The sequence below is a fragment of the Notamacropus eugenii genome, chromosome 5 (genome assembly GCF_028372415.1).
Source record: "Notamacropus eugenii isolate mMacEug1 chromosome 5, mMacEug1.pri_v2, whole genome shotgun sequence".
Classification (NCBI taxonomy): Eukaryota; Metazoa; Chordata; class Mammalia; order Diprotodontia; family Macropodidae; genus Notamacropus; species Notamacropus eugenii.
Genome location: NC_092876.1, coordinates 86,417,802 through 86,434,215, shown reverse-complemented (window position 1 = coordinate 86,434,215; position 16,414 = coordinate 86,417,802). Strand labels below are relative to the sequence as shown.

Genomic DNA, 16,414 nt, shown 5'->3' with positions numbered 1-16,414 from the left:
GAAGCCCTTCTCCTTGCCAAGGTGAATTCCCCCTCATATACAAGTAATTCCATTCCTGTCTTCTCCAGTAGATTTTCCCCTCCATCATCCACATGCTCTTTTTTTCTTCAATCTTTTCCTGCCTTCTGGCTGCTTCTCTGTTGCCTACAAACATTCTCAGGTCTCCCCAATCCTTAAAAAAGCTTCCTTTGATGTACTCATTAACTAGCTATTGTCCCTTTTATGACTAATCTCCTTGGGAAAGTCATCTATAATAGATTCTCCCACTTCTTTTCCTCTCATTCTTTTCTCAACTATCGACATTCTGGCTTCTGACTTCATTAGTCAACTGAAACTGCTCTCTCCAGTTACCAATCATCTCTTAATTTACAAATCCAATAACTTTTTCCAGTCCTCATCCTTTTTGACCTCTGTAGCCTTTGACATCATCAGTCTTTTGCTAGTTACTTTCTTCTGTTTAGGTTTTTGGGACACAACTCTTTCCTGGTTTTCCTAATTATGTGACTATTCCTTTTCAGTATCCTTTGTTGGATTTTTGTCCATGTCATTGCCCACTGACTTGTAGGTATCCCACAGGGGTCTGCTCTGGGCCCTCTTCTCTTCTCCTTCTATACTATTTCGCTTGGTGATCTCATCAGTTTCCATGGGTTCAATTATCATCTCTATGATGATGATTCTCACATCTACTAATCAATACCTCCAGTTTCTCATCTCCAACTGCCTGTTGGACACCTCAGACTGGATGTCTCATAGATATGTTAGACTCAACATATGCAATTCTGAATTCCTTATATTCTCCTAAAAATCCTTCCCTCTTTATAACTTCCCTAATTCTGTTGAGAGTACCACCATCTTCCCAGTCACCTAGGTTCACAACCTAGGTTTTATCCTTGACTCCTCACATTTACCTCCCATATCTAAATCTGCTGCCATTCCACCTTTGTAGCATCCCCTGAAGTTCTTTTCTTTCCTCAACGCTGCATCTTGTTGCAGACCCTTATCACTTCAAGCCTGGACTACAGCAATGGTTGCTGGTTGGTCTCCCTGTCACAAGACTCCCTCAACTTCAATCCATTTTCCACTCAGCTATGAAAGTGATCTTTGTAAAGTACAAATTTGACCACACCACCTCCCTACTCAATAAACTCGAGGGACTCCCTACCACTTCCAGAATCAAATATAAAATCTTCTATTATTTTTTTTTGTATTCAAAACCCTTCATCATCTGCTCCCCTTCCTCCCACATGACAGACATACCTTTCCAGTCTTCTTATACCTTATACTCTGCCATGTACTCTTCCAACCAGTTCCTGATGTTCCTTAAGCATGATAATCCATTTACAAATCTTCTGTAGTTATTCCCCATGACTAGAACAATCACCATCTCTCTGTATTTCTGCCTCTTTGTTTCCCTGGCTTCCTTCAAGTCTCAGCTAAAATCCCACATTCTATAAGAAGGCTTTTTCAGTCTCCCATAATTTTGGTGCCTTTCCTCTGTCATTTTCAATTCAATCTATATAAAGCTTACTTATACATAGTCTTTTGCATGTTGTCTCCTCCACTAGACACTGAGCTCCTTCTTGAGAGCAGGGACTTTCTTTGGACTTTTTTTATATCCTGAGAAATTAGCACAGTATCTGGCACATAGTAGGTACTTAATAAATGCTTAGTGACAGAACGACTTTCCTTCTGTCCTGTAGTCTTTTTTTTCCAAAACATAGAACCGTGCCAGGAATAGTAAGTACATAATGAATGCTTGTTGCTTGAGTGCCTTCCCTTACCTCCCCAGATGAAGTGATCTCTCCATCATCTAGGCTTTGAATTCCTTGTATGAAATTAGTGTGTTTTGATTTATAACACATTATTTATATACAGATCTCATTTCCCTTGAGTTCATTCTGTAACTTGAGGGTTGGAACTGCAGCTTATTTAATCTTTGTAGGAACTGATTTAATGTTTATTGTAAAGTACATTATACATATGAGGCACTTCATAAATATTTTCTGAATAAATTAACTTGTTGAATAAAAATGACCAATTCACAAGAATTCTTCAGCAGGAAACCCAATGCGACCATGCAACAGACATGCCTCTTGAATACTCTTAAAAAGTTGAATCTCCTAAATAAGTAGGCTGGCCAAGCTTTCTTCAGAGAAAGCGATTCTCCTTTATAGGAGTTTACAACTGAGCGCATTTTGCCATCAAGTCTCTCCCTTGGAAGCCTCTTAATCTAAATGTTCCCAATGCTAATGCCTGAGCAAAGCTCCCTGGTTCTGGCTAAAATAGAGTTCAGGAAATGCTACCTATGTTAAATTCTTCATTTTCAGTGATGACTTCAGCATTGGGGAGGATGGTTGGAGGAGGACACTTGGAGAGCTGATAAGCTGAAAAAGGGGGGAAAACAGCATGTCAGTATATGAAATTACTTTCAACAGAATTTGAAACACTTTAAAAAAAAGACACCAGTAAAATAGTTTACTATTCTCTTAAAATTTTATGTTTAACAATAAATTGTCATTATACCACAACATAAAAAAATCTGAACACCTGAGTGTGAGATAAGGAGAAACATGGGTAGCGATTGCAACTAAAACATTCTGTATGTGGAATTTTTGTAGAAAATGTCTCTTTCAGGTTTTGAACCTTCAGCAGACTGGCGGACATGGTACTTTCTTTTTCTATTAGACTTCTCCAAAGTACAGTAACTGAGTCAGAGGAATAGATTCTGAATCACTAGAAGATTGTAATCCTTGTCAGACTGATAGATGTTAGATTCTGCAGTTAAGATCATGGGTTCAATAAGAATGTAGACCAGCTAATTCTGCTCTTCTCCATGGCCACAATGGACATCCCTAACCCCAGCTAGCTGTCTTATATAGAGAGTAAACAAAGGAAAGGAAGGGCAAATGACTCCCATCATTTTGACATCTGGAGACACAGCTCCAAGTTCCTACCCTACCAACAATGTGTCAGGAGACTCTTCTTCACATTTCATTATTTGGTGATGCAGTGGAAAGAACGCTGGATTTAGAGATATAGAACCTAGGTTCTTACCCTTTGTTCTACAATTTCATTTCTAAATGAGGCTGGGAGAGTGCTTTCATCTCTCTGCTCTTTGGGTTTCATATATACCTACCTATGTGTAAAGAAGGGACTGGCTAGTGAAGGGGCCTAATTCAGAGAATAAGAGTTCTTAACCTAGGGTTTATGAACTTTAAAAATTCTATTAATTATAATCTAATAATTGCTGCCAAGAGGGTTCACAATACCAAAGTGGTTCAGAACTGCTGCCTTGCAACATATGCAGATTTATTCTTCCTGGTGGGTCAGAGAGAATATATATGATATTCTGTCTGGTTTCAGTCTAACACGTGGAGGTCTGATGAATGTCCTTTCAGCCACAAGTCACTGAGGGTATGGTACTTTGGTGATGAAGAATCTACTAACTGGTTGAAGATTGAGAAGTGAGGGTGCATAAACATGGTTTAAATAAATAATTTCTTGATATATTCTCTGGCAGACTTTGAGTGAGGAACGATGTTTCAAGTTAGGAAGGATGCTTTTGGGACTCAGTCTTTCAAGAGCTTAGAGTGGACTCAGCCAATGGTTATGCCGTATTTGGAAGTTAACTTGGTGAGACCAATGTTATGTAGAAAAAGGAGGTGGCCCAGTACATAGAATGCTGGATCTAGAGTCAGGGAGACCAGGGTTCAAATCCTTTCCTAGAACTTTCTAGTTATGTGACCTTGGGGAAGTAGCTTAACCTCTCTTAGGCTCAGTTTCCTCATCTGCAGTTTCCTCATCTGTAAAATAGGAAAAATATGAGCACTTATTTCACAAGTTTGCTGTGAAGACCAAATGAGATAACAAATGTAAAACATTCTGCAAACCTAAAGTGCTGTATAAATGCTAGCTAATAGAAACCCCAAAGTATGAACCCATTCTCTCCATATAAATGGAAGTATGTTCTGGCAGTGCTGATAGAAAAGTTTATTTATGTTAATTGGCTAAATGGAATTGAGGCATTAGTCACTGGTGTCTGACAGTGGGGAGAATATACAGGAATGGTAGTCTGACCCAACAGCATTAGTGAAAAGATACTCTTAGACCTTCAGGGATAACTATAGAACCCTGAAGGGAAAATGAAGCCTTCCTTGCTTCAGAGGAATGAGTCCAGAGCACATACTATACTAAATTAATTTTTAAAGTAGTCACTTGGAGATCATTTTCCAGAGTTACATTAAGAATTCAATCCAACCTTACCCAAAATGTTATTTTTCTCCCCTCCCCCCCTTTTCATGCTCTGAAGGAAATACATTTGATCCTACACTTCTCTACAAGTAAATAACTGGCTTTTGTAGGATAAAACAATAAAGATTCAAATCCTTATTTTCCTTGTTCTTAAACTACTTAATGTAGCTGACCTGTCACAGTCTATATGTAAGGTTTAATGAAGTAACTGTCAGGACCAATGAGATAAGGCTTCCCTCTTTTATAACTACAAAATTGTAAGAAGTGTCCCATGGGGAACAAAGGAAATAAGGCATTACTTCTGGCATTTCCTTGTTATATTCTTCCTTATCCTGGTTCTTGCTAGTGTGATAGAGGGTCCCAAGGCTAACTGTGCCGCAGGTTCTCAGTGATGTTTGCAATGAGTGGATCAAGGTTATAGATGGATATGGAGAATGGAATTACAACTCTGGATTCCATGATCCTATCCCATGTCTCCTAAGTACAATTCTCCAGATGAGAAGAGAACTAGTTTAATTGCTTTTCTTCTATTAACTTGGGAGATCAACAGATATGCAGCTGCCTTTATATGAATGTCTAATGTGTCTATGTAGTAATTGACCATTGCTACTGGACCTGAGGTTATCTGTCTTGCTGTCCCATTACCATGGCAAATCAATGAGGGATGCTTTGACATCAAGTCATATGTTTCTTTGGCTACATTATTTATCATTTCCTTGTCATCTTCTCCTGGCTCATCTTACCCTATCTAAAATCAATTGTGAATACACTAGTTTTGACAGCTTCCAATGTTGACGTTTGCTATAATACAAAAATGCTTTCTGAAGTTTCATGAGAAGCTACAGAATGGTGTGACTGTGGGCAATGAGGTCATTATGAATAAAGGACATATGGAATTAAAAAAATAAGAATTAGGAAGTTATCCCTAAAAGACAAAGGTATACTCCTTTTAAAAGCCTTCAGATTTCATCTTACATACTACCTCCTTCCTGAAACCCTCATCAAATGCTCTGGCTTAAAGACATATTAATCCCATTAAAGCTTATGTCAAACAACTTGTGATTTATATTACCTTTACTTATCATTAAATTAAACTCAACTCAACATTTATTAAGTACCTATTCTAAAACAGACTGTCAGTAACTCAAGATAATATATTCTCTCATATCCCCAGAGACCCTATCCCTAGAGTTGATAAAGACTCGTTGAATCAAATGGACAGAAACTAAGCTAGAGGACAACACAGAGGAGTAGATGAGTAATAAAGTGATTGAACTCATGGGCAATTAGTTGTAAGAAAAGACTCAAAGTAATGGCAGTGGTGATGGAAAAGGACCTGATAAGAGCTGAAGAAAGGGAAGAGTTCTCTTTCCTCATGTCCTTTCAAACCTGTATTCTGAACCTGTATTTAAAGAACTCAGAATGAGACCACTGTGAAGTCTACACACTGAAAGAGCTTCAGTCTTGTCCTTTCAATATCCTTATCTCTACCTGCTGGGTGAGAGGGCAGTTTGGGTCCAGTGCTGTTAAGTGATATTAGAAAAGGACAGAGAGACAGGCAGAATTTTTTTTAAAATAGCTAATATTGCATTCCCAATGTAGCCCCCTTCCCATAAAAGAGGGATGGTGTCAGAACTGGAAGTCAGACAGGTGCACATGTGTGGTCTGAGCTGGTTTCTGAGTTCATGCTAACTTTGGGAAAAGTGATGAAATTCTGTCCACAGGGAAAAGACCAGGACCAGAAACTTTGACCTGGAACACAAAAGAGAATGACCAAGACAGGAGCCAGACAGCATCCTCCCTGGGATGAACCTCTGCTGAACTTTTCCTCTATGGGCTGAGCTGAATGCTATCTGACTTGCTTCTTTTCATGACCAGGACATCAAAGAGAAGCCCTAAGAGCCATTGCTACTGCAGTGAAATTTGGTCCAGACCAGAATTGGACAGTGTCCACTGGAGAGTCTGTTGGTGACTGAGAGATTCCCTGCTTCTTCCTCCATCAAGCCACAAATGCTCATCTTGGAATGCAAAACCAGAGTCACATACCTGTCTGTAAGCACTACTCTTGCCTTTACTCACTCCCCAATGGAAAGTTGGATGAAGGCAAAGTCAAGCACCCTGTTTTTTCTTTCCCTCTCCCATTTTTACAGCTACAGAATGTGCAGAAGTTTTTAGAGCTGTTTCTTGGTATGTATTTAAAGCCAGAGAGTTATTTGAATCTGTGCCATTTTTGAATACCTAAATGAGAGCAGTGAAAAGGAAGAAGGAGGGAGAACAAACTCCAAATGGAAAAAGATTTAAATTACAGAATTTCTATATGGTCAATTTGGATTTTACCAGTGCAAACTGTCTAGGAGTTTAAACCAGATATTTAGCTGAGACTAGATAGCATTAATAGGTAGAAATCGAGCAATCTGAGGAGTCACATCTTGAGATATGAGATGTGGCAGAAGCAGTCAAACTAGAGTTGGTCTCAGGTGAAAGCTATACCCCTGCAAAGACAAGAGAATGTGAGTTGTTGGGAGAGAGTTCTTACACTGACAGGTCACTCTACCTTATTCACCTAATAGATTATACCATGATAGGTAGCCAGAACATATCTGTCCAGTGCTTTTGCCATTAGCTCACATGTCCTTTGTGCAGAGAAAACAGCACATGGTCTCAGTCCAGGATTGCCTACAGTGTAGACCTGCTCCCAAGTGATAATTCCTTGGACTAAGAAGTGAAGAGAAAGGTAAATAGGTAGGTCAAGATTTCCAAGGACATACAAGTATATGCAAATGCACAAACATATATACTACATATATGCAAGCCCATATACACATGTATGTACATTTTTAAATTACATATACATGCATCCTAGTAGAAACCCAAAGTCCCAGGTTCACTGAATGCTTTAAAGCTATTTGCTCTTTTTCTCAGTTTTCTCACCAAGAATAGGAATAATCTAATCCCTCTTGTTAATCATCCCCTTCTCAGTTCCTCAACAGTTATTTACCTGAAATTGAGGCCCTCCCATATCTCTCTTCTTGGCATCTGATTTGGAATTCTTCTTACCATTTGTTTGTTTTTCCTTCAGACTTTCCTGCCCACAGGCACCAATGAGGCAGATGTCTGCGGGAGGACCTACATGCCAAGGCTTGGCATAGTTTTTGTACCCAGATTTCTGGGCTCCAGTTCCTTACATTAATGGAAAGACAAGCAAATCCTGACCAATAATACATGGCAGAGTGAGAGTACAGTTAGACAAAGGAGGGGCAGGGAAACCATGGGATGCAGGTAGCAAAGAGGGCACAAGAAGGGTAGGCAAGAGTGGAGCAAAAGGGAAATACAAGAGTCAGAACAAGACCAGAACAGGAATCAGGCAAGCTTCAGCACTTAGCATACTAGCCTTCCCTCTCCTGAACTTTCACCACATGAGATTGAAGAGACCTCAAAATGAGAAAAATCTAAGAAAACCCAGTGTCTTTGTTCCCCTCCCAGGGGATTCATGCCAATAGCTATTAAAAAGGGAAAGAGTATGAGGAATAATGTTTTTAAAGATCATTGGATTTAGAAGTTAAAAGAACTTTCTAAGTTGAGTGGTTAGGGTCTGAAGCCAGATTGCAAGGGAATGAAGAATATGAAATGAAGACAGTGAGTTAAACAACCAATTATTAAAGTTTGGCAAAAAAAGGGAAAAGAAATAGCAGACAATAGCTTGACGGAATGGCAAGGTAAAATTAGGGTCTTTTGAAGAGACAGACCTGAGGATGTCTGTAGGCTTTGGATGAACAGAGTAAGTCTGAAGCTGGGGAAGCAAAGAAAGATAAAAGGACCTAGAAGGAAGGAAGTTTGTGTAAAGCTATTTGACTCAGCTGCAATATGGCAGAAGGATCACTCAAGTGTAAGTTAGGAAACTTGGTCTCTACACTCTAGCACTGGATACTTCCACTAACTAGTTATGTAAAACATGGGCAAACTAGTTTTATTTATCTAGTCCTAAATTTTCTCACCTGTAAAACGAGGGGGTTGGACTAGGTCAGGGATTCTTAACTGTTTTTGTATCATGAACCTCTCTCACAGTTTGGTGAAACCTATGGACGCCTTCCCAAAATATATATTTGAGGCCTGAAACACATACTGGCAAATGAAACCAATTATACTAAAACATAGTTATCAAAATATTTTAAAAACAAGTTCAAGGATCACAGGATAAGAATCCTTAGAGTTGAAGATCTCTTATGGTCTCTTCAAAGTCTGATATTCTAACATGACATGGAAGAGTCCTGCTTCAGGAAATAAGGAACTTCACAAATGCAAAAAGTCTTAAAAACACACAAGCCTACTTATCATGCCCTGCCCTTTTGCACTGAACCATGCAGGAAGTGTAGTGTGAAATGCATTGGCTGAAGAGTGAAAAAGAATTGCATTCTGGTTCTGGTTCAGCTGGTCAAGTCTATTTCTCTCTCTCTCTCTCTCTTTTTTTTTTTGGTGTAAAATGGAGATAATACTTATACTGCCTACTTCCCAAGGTTGTTCTGAGGATCTGCTGGGATAACGGATATGAAAGTTTTCATATACTATCATTCAATAAATCATTGATTGTAAAAATGTATACTATTATCAATTTTTGTCATTATTTGGTCATTTGTTAATTCATTTATTTAAATCTACTGCTGTTTGAGATGGTGAAGCATACATCTACCAAACGCCAGAACTGGTGATCATGTATTCAACATTCCATTTTTGACTGAACAACTAAACTGGCTTACCTGACTGAGCTTTTGATCTCCCAGAGGAAAGCCTGTGGTCCTATGATATCCACTCTAAGTCATATGGTTTAGCTACACTGTTAGTCATCCTTGCTATCTGCTACTCAATTTCCTTCCAATACATTTGCTACCTCTGCCCCTTGGAATTCTTCAGAGATCACGTGAACGATAAAAGAAATTGTGTACATGGTTCTTTCTACTGCATTCTGAAGGACTATAACCTTCTGCCTTCCACATTCTTCTGTGGACCAGCATTCCTATGTAAAGATAGTGGACATAGATTGCAGGCAGTCTTGTAGAGATGAATATTTTTGTCCTTATTTTCATGAGCATCTCATTGTTAGCAAATGTGTAGATGTAGCTAAATCTAATCCAGGCTGCTTGGTGCTTTCTGCTCTATCTTGTGCCATTGTTATCATACCACTGATCTAGGTAACACAGGCAGATATCTTTCAGTACTGTCTGAGTCTCCCAGCTGTGATCCCTACCTGGTGGGCTGTGTTTGTTGTGCAGTCACTTTATTTTATCATGGTTCATTTCAAAACCAAACAGTTCCTATTGCTACTATTACAATGAAAATAATCAGTGCAATAAAATAATTGCTCCTGTCTTCCCCCCTTAAAAAATAGGACTATTTTTTGTATCATTATTCTACTTGTGCTGTATGGATGAGAGCCATGGGATACTAAAGCCTTCAAGGAATTAAAATTGGGTGTAAACAGGCTTTAACAGATAAGAAACTATTGAGAATTGGAATAAAAGATGTCATAGAAAAAAATAGAGTGGTCACGTGTCAAGAGAGATAATTAACTGACAGACACCATGAGTGCTCTACTGGTATCTTAAGAAGCCCTTCAAAACAATGGATGGACTCTTTGAGGAAAACTTAAGGCAGGAGATGGACAAAAGTAGCCTGGGATGATCAGGCATTCAACACTGGGTGTTACATTCCTGTTAATAAAATCACAGATCCATCTGTGTATTGAAGAATGTGTTATACACAGACACAGACACACACACTCACACTCACACAATACTAATAATTATCCCTTATAACTTTGTGGCACTTCATAGCTTCCAAAGTACTTTTCTGTCCCTTTTTTTCCCCATCTGATTCCCATAACACTATGACCAAATTATAAAATAACACTGTGAAACAAAAGTAAAAAAATTAATGTAATTTTCAACTGCTTTAATGGGAGCACAGCTTTCAGGAACGAGGAAGCGTTTGTTAGTCTCTCATCTATTCCAGAGAGGAGGAACCAGGAACCACAAGGCCACATGTGGCCCTCTAGGTCCTCAAGTTCAGCCCTTTGACTGAATCTAAACTTCACAAAACAAATCCCCTTAATAAAAGGATTTGTTCTGTAAACTTGAACTCAGTCAAAAGGCTGAACCCAAGAAAAGATTATATTCTATTTAGACACCCCTGGAGGTTGTGTTCAGTTCTGGTAGAAACAGTTTAAGAATGACATTGATAAACTAGAGAGGAAGACAACTAGGATGGTGAAGTAACCTGAGTCCATGTTACATGAGAATCGGTTGGAAGAACTGGGGATGCTTAATCTAGAAAAGATGGAGTGGGGGTGAGGGGGAGAGAATAATACCTTTTCTCAATAATTTGTTACACAGGACATAGATTAGACTTCTTTTATTTGATTCTAGAGGGCAAAGCCAGAAGCAATGTCTTGCCAAGTGGCACACTTAGGCTGTGTGTATTGGGAGGTAAGTGGGGAGGAGGAAGCAGGCTTTTAAAAAAGATTTTATTTTTTTTAATTTAAAAAAATTTTCTAAAAATTTAAATTAAAAAATAAATTTAAAAATTATTAATTGTTATCATTTGGTCATTTATTAACTCATTTATTTGAATGTATTGCTATTTGAAATGGTAAAGCAGAGATCTACCAAATACCAGAACTGATGATCTTGTATTCAACAATTCCGTTTTTGGTTAAACAACTAAACTGGTTCATCTGACTGAATTTTTGATATGATACTCAGTCTAAATCATATGTTTTAACTACACTGTCAGTCATCTTGCTATAGGACTCACTCCATATTTTTTAAAAAATAAGAAACTTCTCAATAAAGCACAATGGGCTATCTGGAGAAAAGGGAAGATTCTCCTCACTGGAGGTCTTACAGCAGAGCCTGTATGAGCGTTTGTTTTGTTTGCTATACTGGGGCTTCCTTTTAGTATGTGGGTTGGACAAGATGGCTACTGAGACCTCTTTCCAATTTAAATTCTGTGAAAACAGTTGGGAAGAGATTATCATCCCTATCTACCTACTCAGGAAATAGACTCAAGGGCAACAGCATCTTGCCCAAAGTGACACAGCAAATCAGTGGTGGAGCTGGGATTAGAACTGAGGCCACCTGATTTCAAGGGCAATGTCTAACAGTCTCTTCCTCACACACATATCCACATCCACATGTGTACGTATGCAAACACACACACACACACACACACACAGGTGGTAGGGAAGAGAAGGGAATAAGCATTAATTAAGAGACTCCTATGTGCCAGGCACTATGCTAAGCACTTTATCAATATTATTTAATTTGATCCTCACAACAGCCCTTCAAGATAGGTGCTTTTATTATCCCCATTTTATAGCTGAGGAAGCAGGGGCAGATAGAGGTTAAGTGACTTGTCCAGGATCAAGACAGTTATGAAATGTCTGAGGCTGGATTTGAACTCAAGTCTTCCTGACGCACAGGCCAATGCTCTACCCAGTGTGCTACCTAGGGTAAAGTAGGATAAATAGATATGGCTACCCAGCTGGAGTTACCATTTTTTTTCTTTTCTCTCTCTTTTTTTAATTTACTATTTATCTAGAAGGGAAGCATAATTAAGGAAGACATAACAATGCCTATAAATAATGACTCTTTAAAAACATGTGTGTGTGTGTGTGTGTTTGTGTTTGTGTGTGTATGAGAGAGAGAGAGAGAGAGAGAGAGAGAGAGAGAGAGAGAGAGAGAGAGAGAGAGAGAGAGAGAGAGAGAGAGAGAGAAGATTCAAGTAACCATGAGAGGGAGCCAAAGTCTAATCTTAAAAAACAAACAAAAAATGGCTCATCTTTCCCAGGATTTTCTCACATTGTTTAATGCCTAATGATCTCTAAAGACTAAGAAACCCCTAAATCATCTCTGTGAAATAGAGAAAAATATTCATGGCTTCTGTAGATAGGCTCAGACACTAGAGAAAGGGTAGGGGGTGTGTGGACAGCCATGAGGGCTAGAAGGGGACTCAGGAGATCCAATATTTCAGCCAGAGGACTGACCTGGAAGTATATGCTACCACATATTATGGTACAGAAATGAGGTGGTTTACTCATCCCTTAACGACCCCCAAGCCTTGAATTAGGTATACGGAACAGCCTGTCAAATCCTCTTATGGATCTTATATCCCTTGCCCAAATTTAATGACAAAAGTGTCTTGACCCTTGACACCCTGTTCCCAGGGGTGATACTGACCAGAAAAGGCAATGACGAAGATCCCACCCACTGCTCCATCGCTGTGAAATTTGAGCAGGACCTGGTTGGATGAGCTCTGGGCTATTTTCTTGGTTGAGCTGCGTGTGAAGACTCCCAACTGGGGAGCTGTCTGCTGGGGCCCATCCCTGTCAGCCAGAGAGAAGGCTGTCAGTGTGGTGTCAAGTTTATAATGGCTGACTCCATAGGTGCCACCCAAAAGAAATCTGGTTTAAATTCTCTTTCCACTGCACAACATCATTCCCCCAATATGACTCATGTTGGGTTTAGAAAATCGTTTCGCAAATTTTTTTTGCAGCACGAAGTTAATCTCCTATGTCTGGTTAGGAGAATTCCAGGTTAATCTACATTCATGTGAGCATTCTCTCTCCCCTTTCTTCATTAATATGAGTGTGTCACTTCCTTTGGCATCTGGATCAAAACAGCTTCTCCAGGAAGCCTTTTCTGATGGACCTCAGCCCACACAGACCACACCTTGATACTTTATTTTATAGTAATGCTTGTGTTATTCATAAGGTTTGGGAGAATACAGTGAGTCTCCTTCCATTTCTCTGCCTTCCTGAGAGGTGCAGAGGTGCATAGCACCTTCCTCCTAAACTACCCTCTCGGTCCCCCTGCTGTTCCCTGACTTTAGAGAGAGAGAGAAAAAACTCAGTTTCCTAGTGGAGTAAAAAAAGGATTGAATACAGAATCAGATCTAGGATCAAATCCCAGTTCTGCTGCTTAGTGCTTGAGTGGCCTATGGCAAGACACTTAATTTGTTTTTGCCAAAATTTCCTTAGCTATCGAAAGAGGAACTGCACTTGATGCGCTCTGACTCCTCCCAGATCTACTTTTTCTATGCTCCCCTATCCTCAAGAGTTCCCTTTGTTGTTCAGGGAAAGTCAGACAAAGCTGAAGTTACCACAGAAAACTCAATGCACCTCCAATTGTATGTCTCAGGGCCCCATTCACTACAATTTTGAGTACATGGGCTCTAGGAAAGAATAGTAGGGACTACCAGGATTCCTGAAATAGGGTTTTTTGTTGTTTGTTTGTTTGGGTTTTTTGGGTGTGGGGGTCATTGGGAATAGGATAGCTACGCTATTAGGCTCTCCCTCCCTTCCCAGGAGACGAAGGTTCTGACTCTCTGAACAGGACTAAAGATCAATTCATTCAGCACCCTTGAAATCCCAGGAAGTTAATAGCTATTTATAGTTGCTTCTGTATTTTCTTTGCTAATAGAGACAGATAATCTAGCAATCATTTTTATTTGGCTTTGGGATACACTGAAGGCTGTATGCGTGTGTGTATGTGTGTGTGTGTGTGTGTGTGTGTGTGTGTGTGTGTGTGTGTGTGTGTGTGTCTGTGTGTGTGTGTGTGTGTGGTAGCTAGCTAACCTGGCCAAGAAAGTTTTTTTTAACCATCAGATAAATGATCTTGTAGACCCTAGGCCACCCTGCCTGCATATGGATAAGGGAAGGCTGGCCTTGAATGGAATGCTGTCCATAGATCATCCCCAAAGCAGATACAGGATTGCTAATAGCATGTTTCCTTCCCACATCTAAAGCCCCTTACCAGATGGTGATGAAGTCATTGTCGGGCTCCGTCTGCAGCAGGCTAAAGTTGAGGTGTATGCCATGGCCAGGGGGCACGGTGAGAAGCCAGGTGCAGTCCTGAGAGTTGGGATATGGGTTAGGGAAGCCAGGGGAGTAGACAGTGCCATTGTACAAGGTGATGTTCCCTCCGCAGGGGACTGTCAGAGTAGGAAACAAACAGAAAGAGCTATACTTAGAGATTTCCATCAACCTGGGGGCCTCAGGCAGCCTTCCATGCCCCTGTCCATCTATCGTTTCTCCCAATGCAACTGGCTATCCTTTGAAATGAGATCATCTGGTGGTGGGAAAAAGGGATGGGGAAAAAAGATCCTGGACAGAGATTCCTCTAACAGGTCCCATCCAGACCAGGCCCCTCATTGTCCCAGTACAGCTCATGCTCATTCCTTCCTTCATGCTGCCCCTCCCACCTGGAATGAGAGGCAGGATGCATGCTATCACAAGAGTGCTGGCCTTGAAATCAGAAGCCTGGGGTTTGATTCCCAGCCCCACCACTTACTAGCTGTGTGAACTTGGGCAAGTCATTCCAACTCTCTGAGCCTCAGTTTCCTCATCTGTAAAAAATGAGTATGATAATACCTGCCCTATCTTTTTTACAGAGATGTTGTGAGGATAATGTTTGCTAAACTGCAGACCGCTAGATAAATGTGAACTATTATCATTCCCTATACTCTGCACCTGCTGAATCTTACCTGTCCTTTAAGAACCAGTACAACTCCTAAAACTTCTGGAAAGTCTTTTCTGATCAGACAACCCTGCAGAGATCTCACTTGTTGCTGCAGCGTTCCGGGGACATGAGGCACTGTACACATTACTAGGAACCATCTTTAGCTGTGGGTCTCTTCTCAGCTCTACTGTGGGCTTCCCTACAGCAGGAGTCTTGTTGTGGAATACAAGTCTGAGAGGTCATCTCATCTGACTCACACCTGTGCAGGAAAGCTCAGTAATAGCAACCCAAGCAACTCTTCAGCTAGCCTCAGCTTGAAGACTTCCAGTGGCACCACCTGCTTAGGGAACCCATGTTACTTCTGATAATCTCTAATCATAAGGAAACTTTTCACTAAATTAAGTTGAAATCTGTTTCTTTACAATTCCACCCACTGCTCCTAATTCTACACTAGAAGGTCAAGCAAAAGTCTAATCCCTGTTCTACACAAAAGCATTCTTCAAAAGCTAAAGACAACTATTATGCCTTCTCTAAGTTATCTCTTCTCCAGACTAACCCATCCTTAGTTCCATCAACTAATCCTCTTATGACATAGTTCTAATTTGTCCATGTTAATTCTAAAATAGATCCAGAACTAAAAACAGTATTTCAGATGTGATGCTAAGAGGAAATAGAACAGCAGGACCACTATTTCCCTTACTCTGAACATTAAATTTCTGTTAATACAGCTGAAGGTTATTAGTGGCTGCCATGTCACTAAATGATTCATACTGAATCTGCCATTTGCTAAATCCATTGATCTTTCTTGGAGAAACTGATTTTTAGCCACATCCCCTTCATCTGTACTTGTGTGGAAGATTCAGACTTCTATGGGTAATCCACAAGGTCAGGGTCCCTTCTTATGGTTTAAAGAAAAAAAAGTTCCAGTGTCTGGATATCCCAGAGAAGCAAGTTTGGACTTGATATAAGTAAAAAGCTTACTCAATTACAGGTCTCAAAAAATGGAATGAATGTTATGTCTCTGTTACTGGAGTTCTTCATGGGAAAGAAAAAGGTTGGGAATGTTGAAGAGGAGGCTCTACCTCACGTATAGGTTAGGAAAGATGATTTCCATAGGCCATTGTATTTCTCAGATTCTATCTCTGTTTTGTAGCTAAGGAAATGAAGGTTCAGAGGTTAAATGGCATGCCCACAGTCACAGCTAGTAAGTGGCAGAGCCCAGGTTCAAAGTCAAGTCTTCTGTATCCAAGTACTGTGCTCTTTCCATTCCAACTTCCAAAGATAATGCCTTAGTTTGAGTTATAATCATGTGTACTCAGGTGGGATTTGTAAAGGTTTTTTAAAAAATATGCAGGTTCTTACATTTCCAATGTGTGTATTGTCCATGGCCCATAAAAGCAGGGCCTCCCATAGGGTGGAAGTACATCTCCATGTTTATACTTAGAGCCTTCTTATACTAGGCACTCCTACTGCACTAAAGCCTTCACTGTCACCCAACTTAGTACCTACTCTCCCTCTAAAACTCCTGTTTCCTACACTGGTCTCTAAAGTCGATGAAGGGGCTAATCTCTATGACATTTTAGGTTTTTCAGTAGATCCCCAACCAATGTCACTCAGTGCTTCACCCTGAATGAATGAGAAAAATTAGCAAG

General features: G+C 40.0%; 1 protein-coding gene across 2 annotated transcripts in view; it reads right to left on the bottom strand.

Annotated features, from left to right (window-relative positions):
• Window positions 1-16,414, bottom strand: part of CSMD2 (CUB and Sushi multiple domains 2) — a 1,007,626-nt gene that overhangs the window by 85,243 nt on the left and 905,969 nt on the right. For both annotated transcript variants that reach the window (XM_072610105.1, XM_072610106.1), the window contains 3 exons: window positions 14,058-14,235; window positions 12,483-12,628; window positions 2,304-2,384 (listed from right to left, as the gene is read on the bottom strand). In XM_072610105.1, the coding sequence (XP_072466206.1) occupies window positions 2,304-2,384; window positions 12,483-12,628; window positions 14,058-14,235 (405 nt within the window). The remainder of the gene's footprint in view (window positions 1-2,303; window positions 2,385-12,482; window positions 12,629-14,057; window positions 14,236-16,414) is intronic.